We start from the raw sequence: 10,932 nt of genomic DNA on the forward strand, positions 1-10,932 counted from the left end.
CTGAGTAAACCGTGCTGGGCTAATCCTGGGTGAAACCAAGCTGGATGACCAAATGGGGCTGGAGAGGAGGTGTTCAGAGGGTGCAGGGGCAAAGGGTGGTGCCCCAGCTGTGGTGAGAGTGCCCAGAAGAAAGGCGCCTGCCTCTCCCTAGCTGGGCGATTGTCTGGGGTCTGCTTGGGAGAGGGGACCAAAAACTGACACAGGAGACTCACTTTAAGAGGTTTCTGGGACTTCCCTGGTGGTCCAGCGGTTGGGACTCTGCACTCCCACTGCAGGGAGCACGGGTTTGATCCCTGCTCAGGGAACTAGGATCCCACATCGCAGCATGGCCAACAACAACAAAAAAAAGAAGTTTCCTTCCTGAGACCTCTGAGCAAGGGAACCTCAGGCGTGTCCGTGCACAGGTGCTGTAGGGGCAGAATGGCCCCATCCTCTGGGCCATAGGCTGCTTCAAATGAGAGCTTCCAGCAGATCTGCACCAAGGCTCTTTCATGGTAGAGGGGGCCTCGGTGATTCTGGCCCTCAGCCTGGGCTGGCATAATAGAATAATGGTGATAATGTTAGGTTGCATCTTATGAAATTATTTTTATAGGTCAAAACAATCAAGTATTGGCAATTTAATAAGGTTCAATCTAATAATAACTAATTCTTAGTACTTTTAATGTACCAGGCACTATCCTAAATGTCTCTCTGTGTTAATTCATTGCAACAGTCCCACAAGATAAGTTGTAATTACTACCCCCATTTCACAAATGGGGAAACTGAGTCACGGAGAGATTGACTAGGCCAAGATCACCCAGGGAGTAAGTGTAGAGACCTGGAATCTGTGCTCTGGGCATGGATTATGCTCTGATGCCTCTCCCTCAGGGCCTGGCCAGGCACTTCCTGGGGCACGTGAGCTCGGTTTACGTGGTACCTGCTCACGGGCAAGGTTCTTCCTCCCCCTCCCCCTCCTCCATTATTATGGAGGTAATAATTTCCTAGATACATTACTTTATGTAAGTCAGAGAGAACAGGCACTTGAGCAAACGCCTGGTCACCGGCAGCCTAAAACGTCACCTCGGGAAAAGCAGCATCTTTGAGGGTCTAGGAGAGCATGGGACCCCACAGATGGCTCAGAAGTGATGTTGAGAAGCCCCGCGCAGGGAACTCTAAGACTAATAACCACATTTCCTTTAAATACATAAAAAGGGAACTGGCAGAGGAGTTGTGGGACCAGCTGATGACTCTAAACCAGAGTAGCAGCTCGTCTCGGAATCCTTTGCTTTCATTTTATGGAAGAAAACCTTGGAGAGATTCCCACTCTGAAAGTGACTTTTGTAGGAGATAGGTCAGAGTTATTAAATGAAATAGTGCTAAGTCCGTGGGATGTTCCAGGCCTAAATAACAAACTAAATGTAAATAAATCCCTTGAACCAGATGGCGTCCACCCACCACTTCTGCAGGAACTCAAGGGTAGGATTGTGAAACATTGCCCAAATGCAGGCCCCATCTTCACAGATATCCAGTAAATTGCCAGTTTGAATCCTGCCCAGAAGAAGGGTTCAGAGACAACGCTGGGACCTAAAGATCTTCCACCAAGAACAAGCTGGTGTGAGAAAGGGCACGATTCCTCAACATGTAAACAAAACAAACATTGGAGGGGGACTCAGCTTTCTCTGGTGGGGGAACTTGCTAAAAGTACTAGGTGCTTTGACACCAGGGAAGCCTATGAATACGTTTGACTGAAAAAGTTTGCATACCAGGACATGTTTTTGAAAGTTTTTATTGAGACCAAGGGAATTGTTTTGCTACCTCACTGATTCTCAAAACAAGAGGGATTTGTTTCAAAATACTTATTTGACTAGGAGAGTTTTTTTACATGCCTGAATACACTTAACGTTTGCAAAGAATGTTCCAGTATTGCTAGGTGATTCTGTATACAGTGTCATATTTAATAGTATATATTTAATGTGATCTGTAAGTTCTTTGCTGTTAATTATTACTCATCCTCTTTGGTTGTCCTTGGCCCTTATTACCGAGTAAAATTAATCAACTCTTCCGGATTTCCTTCAAACAGCCTCTTCTATGACTTCTTTTCTTTTCATTCCTTCTCCATCATGCCCCACTTTTCTTACTCCAGGCATGCAGCATATAGTATAGTGGTTATGAGCACAAGCTCTAGAACCAGATTGCCTGGGTTCCAATCCCAGCCTAGCACTACGCTCTGACCCCAGGCAACTTCCTTAACTTCTGTGCCTCAGTTTCCTCATCTGTAAGATGGAGGTAATAATATGTGCCTCATAGAGTTGATGTGAGGATTAAATGTGGTAGTAGAGTACGTGTGAAGAACCCCATGTGGTGAGTAGTAAGTGCTCAGTAAATGATAATTACCATTATGCAGACTATTATCTTTCATGGTCCCCCTCTTCCTCATCAATTCTTCCATCTGTTGGACATTCTCTAATGACTTTCCCCTGCATTTTTTTCTTACCAAGGCCTCTTTGCTTGTTACCTACTACCCCTTCTCCTTTGGCCCCCTTGTCTAATTGTTGTCTTCCCCCCACCCCCTCACACATGGCTCAGATTCTTCCTCTGCAATATTCAGTTTCCTTTGGAATCTGTGGATTCTCAGAAGGTACCTTTTTCAGCCATTTCGAGCTTTTCTTTTCTGAAAGCCGTTGCCCCCTTCTGTTAACGTGGAAACACTCTCTGCTGTTTGCCCCACAAGCTGTCTTCTCACAGCTGTAGTTTCACCTGACTGCATGTTACGCTTAGTGCTCCCATGAGCTGGCTTTGTAACAAATGTTCAGTTGTTCCCCACCCTAGCAGTGTCTCTTCTCTACCCCTTGATTAAAGCACCTGATTTGTGATTAACACCTTCAACACCTTCTTTCCCCACACATGATAATTTGGTTTCTACTTCTTTATCCCTAATTTATCAATGCATGGGCAGGGTTCCCATTGTTACAGCATTGTGTGGGCGGTGCAGCCCCTAGGCATGGCCACCAGGTGGCAGAATGGTTCCTCCACCTAAGCCTCCCTGCCCTTGGGAGAGGTGGGAGGTTGACTTGGTCAGGGGAAGAAATATTTCAAGGCTTCTGGGAGGTTTCTAGCAAGACTAGAAGAATTGGAAATTACAGGTAGAGCTTCTCCTATCAAAGAATATTCTCTTCTAGAGAGGTCACCCCTTTGTTGGTTATTTTTGCTTGTCAATTATGCAAGTGTGTGTAACCATTATAGAAAAATTAGAAATACGAATAAGCAAAAAGAAAAAAAAAAAAGTTACCTGAAATCTTACCACACAAAGGTGATACATCTCCTTCCAGACATTTTGCCATGCAAATCCATATGAATAAAAACATATTGTATGTACGTAACTGTTAGTGGAAACATTTTGTATACGTTGTTTTCATAACCTCTTTTTATCACTGTACAAAATATAGTGGGTGTTCTATAATGTCAGAAAGCATAAATCTATATGATTTTCCCCATTTTTGTATTTTTTTCACATTACATGAGTACATGCTTGTACAAAAATTGTGAAAACATTAAAATAATAACTTGAGTGCAGGGTTTTCCAATTTACAGATTTATCTTTTTTTTTTTTGGCTGTGCCACACAGGCCCTCGGCAGTGAAAGTGGCAGTGAAAGCGCGGAGTTCTAACCACTGGACCACCAGGGAATTCCCTTGACTTATGGCTTTGAGTTCTGTTCTCAGCCTTGGAAATCTCAGGGACGGGAGTTACAATTAACAAAGTTTGTTGAATGAGAGTATTCAGTGCTGGTAGAGATCTAGGGAAATGAGCATATTTCTGAGTGAGCTTTAAGTACCTTTAAAATGTTCATGCCCTTTGATACAGTAATTGCATTCCTAGGAATTTAGCCCAAGGAAATCATCTAAAATGTGGCTTTTTGCACAAGGCTGTTCATTATAATTTCATTATAGTGAAAAACCAGAAATGATTAAATGCTCAAAGCAGGAAGATGTAAATTATGGTACATCTGCATCATGGAAAATTCTTTGGCCGTTGCAAATGTCTAAAAGGAGTTTTTAATATTAGAGGAAATGCTTATGATAAATGCTAAACAGATTCAAAATTATTTTGAGAAAGTATTTCAACTGTGTAAAATGTGCAGAAGAACTAGAAGGAAATATACCAAAATGTTTAAACATGGCTTCTTCTTGATTATGAAGTTAAGGGTAATTTATTTTCTGAGTTTTTACTTTTTACAAAGTATTACTCGAAAAAAAATTTTATAAGTAGGTAATATACAAAGACTTTATTGTAATAATTGAAAACAAGGGGACGTATGATGAGAAAAAGTGAAAGTCTCCCATCCCCAAAGGTAACCACTGTTAACAGTTTACCACCTAGCCTTCTAAAAATTTTATATACCTATGTACATATACAAACATATAGTTGTGTTTTTTCTTTTACCTCAGTGGGATCGTACTATGAGTATTTTTCTGCAACTTGCTTTTTCCTCCCCACCCCCGCCAAAATGTCTTTGATATCTTTGCACCTTGGCACATGTAGTCCTGCTTCATTTTACAGGTGATGCCTTGTATTTCATGATTTGGATAAGTGGTTTATCTAAGTGTCCCATACTGACAGACACTTCCCTCGTGTCCTTTTCCCCACTATTTGAAGCGACGATGTGGTGCAGACCCTTGTACAGGAGTGCGAATATTTCCTGAGGAGAGGTACATAGAAGTTGAGTTGCTGGATCAGAGACCATGTGCATTTCTGGTTTTTTGTTTTGTTTTGTTTTTGGTTTGTTTGTTTGTTTTGGCCGCACTGCCACACCTTGGGGGATCTTAGTTCCCTGACCAGGGATCGAAACTGGCCCCCCGGCAGTGAAAGCTCCAAGTCCTAACCACTGGGCCAGCAGGGAGTTCCCTGCATTTCTGGTTTTGATAGATGTGGCCTGTGTTTGTTAAGATGATATACACTTGTCTCTTGAAACCAAGACCAGAGAATAACAGTGGCGTAAAACAAGGTAGTTGTTTACTTCTCTTCAACTAACAGTCTGAGCGTAAGAGTCCAGGGCTAACAGGCTCACATGGCTCCAGAGTAGCAGGGACTCGGATTTCTTCTCTCATGTTGCTCTGCCATCTTCAACACATAGCTTTATTCTTACGGTCTAAGATGACCACTTCCACTCCTCCATTCATAGCCATTTTCTAGGAAGGAGAGAAGGGTAAGCTTAGGGCAGAACCCAGGAGTTACACTGTCTCCAAAATTGGCCAGAACTTAGTCATGCTGGCCATACACAGCCTTGATGTGCTTAGGCAGCTTTGTGCCCCGCTAAATTTCTATTACTAAAGGAAGAAATTTTATAAAAGATATGCAGGACCTCTACACTGAAAACCACAAAGCATTGCTGGATGGTGCGAATCAGCCAAAGGCAGGGTTCTAGCATGTTGGTGGGCCATTGATATTTTATATATATCTATTCGCATCAGTTTTTTCCGTTTGGTGGTTTTCCTTTTTTTCTTACTGATTTGTAGGTACTCCTATTTTTATTGTGGATATTAACCTTTTGTCTTTTACAGTGTTATATTTTCTTACAGTCAGTTTCTTATATTTCAACCTTGTTTTTGTGCCTCCACATATTGAGGTTTCAAAATTGTATCACATCTGTCAGCCTCTTTTTGTCTCTGGGTTTTGTCTTGCTACTATTTCTTTAATAATCAGAAAAATAAGAAGAATATCCAGTTCAGAAAGAAGACAGAGAAAGAACACAGAGTAGCAGCAGAAGCATGGGTAGCTAAATTACAGAGATAACCTAAAGTCTCACATTCATTTTTTTAAAAATTTATTTAATTAATTTATTATAAATTTATTTATTTTATTTATTTATTTTTGCCTGCGTTGGGTCTTCGTTGCTGCGCGCGGTCTGTCTCTAGTTGCGGCGAGTGGGGGCTACTCTTCGTTGCAGCAGGTGGGTTTTTCATTGCGGTGGCTTCTCTTGTTGGCAGAGCACGGGCTCTAGGCGCGCGGGCTTCAGTAGTTGTGGCATGTGGGCTCAGTAGTTGTGGCTTGCGGGCTCTAGAGCGCAGGCTCAGTAGCTGTGGCGCACGGGCTTAGTTGCTCTGTGGCATGTGGGATCTTCCCAGACCAGGGCTCGAACCCGTGTCCCCTGCATTGGCAGGCGGATTCTTAACCACTGCGCCACCAGGGAAGTCCTCACATTCATCTTTTACTCTAATATCCTCTTTAACAGGCTATCTCCATGGAGCTGTTTGAGGGACCTGGGCTTTGAAAACTGAATAAGATTTAGATAGGGAGAGGAGAAAAGAGGAGGTGTTCCAAGCGAAAGGAACAACCTAAATTAAACCCTGGAGGCACAGGTAAATGTGGCTGAAGTGGACCTGGCTGGATGAGGCTCATATATTGGGAACAGTGGGAAATCAGCTGGACAGGTCGGTTGAGGAGAGTCTTTGGAGAACAGGGCAGAGGATAAATAAAGTGATTACAAGTGAACACTGGGATTCAGAGAAAGATGTCAAATGCAAAAGGGAACATAGCAGCCTTATCAATAAAGGTTTTGTTTTGGTTTTTTTCCTTAAAGGAAAAAATTAAGTATCTAATAAAAGGGAAAAAGGGAAACGGTTGAGTCAATTAGGGTATAGCCACATGCTAGAATACTGACATTGAGAATAATCATTTTTGAAGGCTGCATGGAAAAACACAAAAATTATAGTAAAAAAGGATGGTTAAAAAGCATGTAAAATCATAATTATGATTACAGCTATTTAAAGAAATATGCATGTGAAAAAAAGACTGAAAAGGAATACTTTGAAATTAAGAGAGGTATATTTGGATGATGAGTGATTATTTTTCTCTTTTAAAGATCCTTATTTATTGTTGTCATTCTCTATTTATAATATTATTAAAGAGGCAGGTGTTAGTGGATCAGAAATTGAGCAGAGGCTATTCAAGGCTTCCTGAAGGTGAACCCTAGTTCACCCAAGGGCTGTGTGCCGCCTTGGAGGAGGGAGATCAGACGCTTGGGATGCATGACCCAGGAGAAGGGGCTCCATTCCAGGGCCTGCCGGTCCCTTGGTCAGTGATAAAATGATGAAAGTCCTTTCTTGCATTCCAGGGTCTCCTCATGCTGCTACAAAACCTACCTACGATACACTGGGGCAACGAAGAGATTGGGCTGCTCCTCGCTGAGGCGTATAGACTCAAGTACATGTTTGCCGACGCCCCCAATCACTACCGCCGATAGGTGCTGTCTCCCCACGGGGACCCAGACTGCCCCCATCTCTGATGGCAATCTGATCACTGTGGCCACTGTGCGAGCCGTGGACCCCGGCCAGGAACCACTCCTGCTGTAAAAAGCTCACATCCGCCGCCCAGGTCTTAACTTTTTGGCGTGCCTGTCCGCCACTCCATGTCTCCAGATGGCTCTCCTGGACCACTATCAGTATTCCATGACGTGTGGATGGGCCCAGCTCTGGGAGAGGACAGAAAAGGAGGTACAGGGTTGTCCGCCCCTTTAAAAGAAACTGGACAGAAGAAGGGGAAGGCTCAGGGTCTCAAGTCACATTGCCCTACATGGACTGGCTGTCTCTTGCCTCCCAGCTCCAACTGATACTGTTGCTTTTTCGTGACATAGTTTGATTTGCTCACAGGTCAAAAACGCCTTATGTTTTCAAAAGACTCCTGGCCCCTCCCCTCTACCCCCAATTCCTAGCCTTTCTCCTTCTGCCCAAGTCTGAGCCAGTGAGGGGCAGCTTTTTAAGACCATTGTTCTCAGATGGAGGAAGCACTGGATGTTTATAACTCTGGGAAGAGGCCTACACCCAAGGGCTGGGAATTTCATTTTTCCTTTTCTCACCAGACATCTGTATGTGTGCCTGCGTCTGTGTGTGTATGTGGGTATACACACCCATCAGCATTTAGTTACACGTCTGAATGTCTGTGTCCAGATTATCCCCATTGCAACCAGCTGGGAAGGGCCCCAGTGACCACATACACAAGCATCCCTTGAGAAGGATCAGGGCAGGGGAGGGAGAAGGGACTTTTCACCTCTCCAGACCCTTTTTCCATGATGACCCGCTCCAAGATATTATGTGTAAATTGTGTTATTATGTATATGGGTAAAAATGTATAAATATATGTCTTCTTTGTAGCAGATATGATTTTATATTTATAATGTGCATCAACATGTGAAAGCAATCTAGGTCACTAGCACAAATGAAGTTGCCAGGCAGGTGGCTTCAGCACCTCCAGGTTGGTTTCTGGGTGCCCTCCTGTGAGGGAAGTGAATGTGAGTCTGCTAGAGTGAGCACAGCCAAGCAGATGGAGCTGCTTTGAAGACCGGGTGGCAGCCAACCCAAGCATCAGTGTCTCAGAGTTTTTCTCTCCCCGCCCCCCGCCCCTCAATCCCTGCCCCAGGCCTTTGTGGAGCATCTGCCGTGCTCCTTACACGTCTTCAGCGGTCAGAGCTCCCCACCCTTCACCCCTAGCAGCCTCCCAGAGAGAGGACTACAGAGGCAGAAGCCCTTCTGCATGTTTCAGCCCCCGCCTTTCCCCTGGAAGCTGGGGAGGGCTTTTGTTTTTACATTTTTAAGTCAGCATTGTATTCAAGACAAAAGCTGTGACTGACTGTCAGTGCCAAGGAGAGGGGTTCCTGTGTGTCCCTGGCTGGGGTTTTGGGCTCTTCCCAGAGAGAGGTGTTCGGTGTCCCCCACTGTAACCATCGCACCCCACACAGCTCATGAGATGTGTGACCTGTGTTGGATGTTGGGTGTTTGGTAGTGAAGAGGTGGCAGGCAGCCGGCACCCTCGTGGAAAGCCAGGCAGTTTTCCCCTGTGGGTAAGGCCCTGAGTCTGCCAGTGAAGCCCACCACACTGGCATGTTACATTTCTCATCGGGAGCTGTTTCTCAGGCATTCTTTCTAGCCCTTTCCTTTTCCCCTTCAGTGTGCCTCAATAGTCTCCTTCACAGAGTGAGAGGGCTGTGACCCTCCCTCGATGGACTAACTAAAGAAAGACACTTGTGTTCCCAAGTGGTGGTTTTATTTTTTTAGTTTTTATGTTTGTATGGGAAATTGTGGATAAAGTGAAAGAATTGTAAATAAACAGTGTATTTCCTCCTCCACTGCTGATTTTTCTGCCATGGATTTGTGTAACCTGGAACCTAACGTCTCCTTTTCTCAGGTTCTTCGTGCTGACGCCAGTAAGTACGGGGGAGAAGCCTTCTGTAGGGCAGGCAGGGGACCAACAGAAGATAAGGCAGCCTCGGAGGATGCGGCAAACACTCGCCGAGCACCTCCTCTGTGCAGGACACTGTGGAAACTACAACAATGAGTAACGTGGTCCCTCCTAGCTGACGTTTATAGGGCGCCTTGCCGTGCGCCAAGCACTGTGAAAAACACTTGAGGATTATTTAATTTATCCAAAAAGGAGTATATAATGTAATGGAGGTTAGAAAATGGACTAGAATTTCAGTGCTGTATGAAAGCCTAGAGATATCTAGCTCAACAACCCTCACTGTTCACAGAGGAAAACCCAACCCAAGGCCAAGGAAGGGAGCATCGGAATGAGAACTAGAGGACAGGTCTTCCAGCTTACCTGCACTGTGTTTTTCCCACCAAATCATGCAGAACTCAAATGTTTTCCAAGACTGGCCCTCCATTTAGGGTTTTCATTAAGGTTTTGGTTTTGGGGTTGTTGGTTGTTTTTGTTTGTTTGTGTTTTGTTTTGTTTTGTTGGTTGGTTGGTTTTTCTCTTGGTAACCTTACTGTGAAACGTCTCAAGGAAGGCAGTTGACTGCACTTTTCTTCTACAAAGAATAGGTTGGAATGGTGGTTTCTCCACCCAGAACGTCTTCCTGGGAATCCCTGGAGAGTGTTTCTTGGTTTCAGTCATTAGGAGCTATATTAGGATTAGATTCAGCTACATGTAACACAAACCAAAACTAACAGCAGGGTTTACACAACATGGGAATTTACTTCTCCCTACCATGAAAGTCCAGAAGTAGGCAACCCAGGGCTGGTGTGCTGAGTCTGTTTCACAAAGTCTTTAGGAACCTGGACTCCTCCAGGTCTTCATGGTCAAGGTGGCAGCTAGCACTCCAGCTACCACATCCACTTTCCAAGCAACAAGATGGATTAAAGAAAGGAGACAAAAAAGAGTGCAGGAAGTGTGTGAGCAGTGTTCTATAGAAGGTTCCTGAAGGCTGCTCCATAATATCTCCTCTTACAACTCACAGGCTAGGACTTAGTCCCATGGTAGGTCACACCTAGTTGCAAGGGAGGTTGGGGGATTAGTCTATTCCAGGCCACCATTTGCCTGGCTCAGAATCAGGATTCTATACCATGGAGGAAGGGGAGAACAGATACTAGGATTCAGGTAGCAATCTGTACAATAAGAACTTAACGAAAATAAGTTGAAAATGGAGACCAGACTTTCCCATAAGCATATGGGGGTGGGGGGTAGATCTGACTGAAATTCAAGTGATTGTTCACGATTAACCTTAGAATTTAACCTTTTTCATAAAACATGGACAGTTGGGACTTCCCGGGTGGCACAGTGGTTAAGAATCCGCCTGCCAGTGCAGGGGACACGGGTTCGAGCCCTGGTCCGGGAAGATCCCACGTGCCGCAGAGCAGCTAAGCCCATGGGCCACGACTACTGAGCCTGTGCTCCTAGAGCTCGTGCTCTGCAACAGGAGCAGCCACAGCAATGAGAAGCCCATGCACCGCAACGAAGAGTAGCCCCCGCTCGCCGCAACTAGAGAAAGCCCGTGCGCAGCAATGAAGACCTAATACAGCCAATAAATTAATTAATTAATTAAAATTAACAAAATGAAACAAAACATGGACAGTATTTCTACTTGGTGTTATTTGGACCAAGACCATTAATTGTTCCTGAGGCTGGTAGAGAAAATAACTGACCTGGACTAGCCTTCATTCAAAAATTCTGTTTTCCA

General features: G+C 44.5%; 1 protein-coding gene across 2 annotated transcripts in view; it reads left to right on the forward strand.

The window, feature by feature from the left end:
* TBC1D22B (TBC1 domain family member 22B) overlaps positions 1–9,087 on the forward strand; it is a 63,376-nt gene extending 54,289 nt beyond the window's left edge. For both annotated transcript variants that reach the window (XM_068558932.1, XM_068558933.1), the window contains one exon: positions 7,093–9,087. In XM_068558932.1, coding sequence (XP_068415033.1) covers positions 7,093–7,221 — 129 coding nt within the window. In that variant the 3' untranslated portion in view covers positions 7,222–9,087. The remainder of the gene's footprint in view (positions 1–7,092) is intronic.
* Positions 9,088–10,932: the final 1,845 nt, after the last annotated feature.

Source organism: Eschrichtius robustus, chromosome 12 (assembly GCF_028021215.1).
Source record: "Eschrichtius robustus isolate mEscRob2 chromosome 12, mEscRob2.pri, whole genome shotgun sequence".
In the NCBI taxonomy this organism is placed as follows: Eukaryota; Metazoa; Chordata; class Mammalia; order Artiodactyla; family Eschrichtiidae; genus Eschrichtius; species Eschrichtius robustus.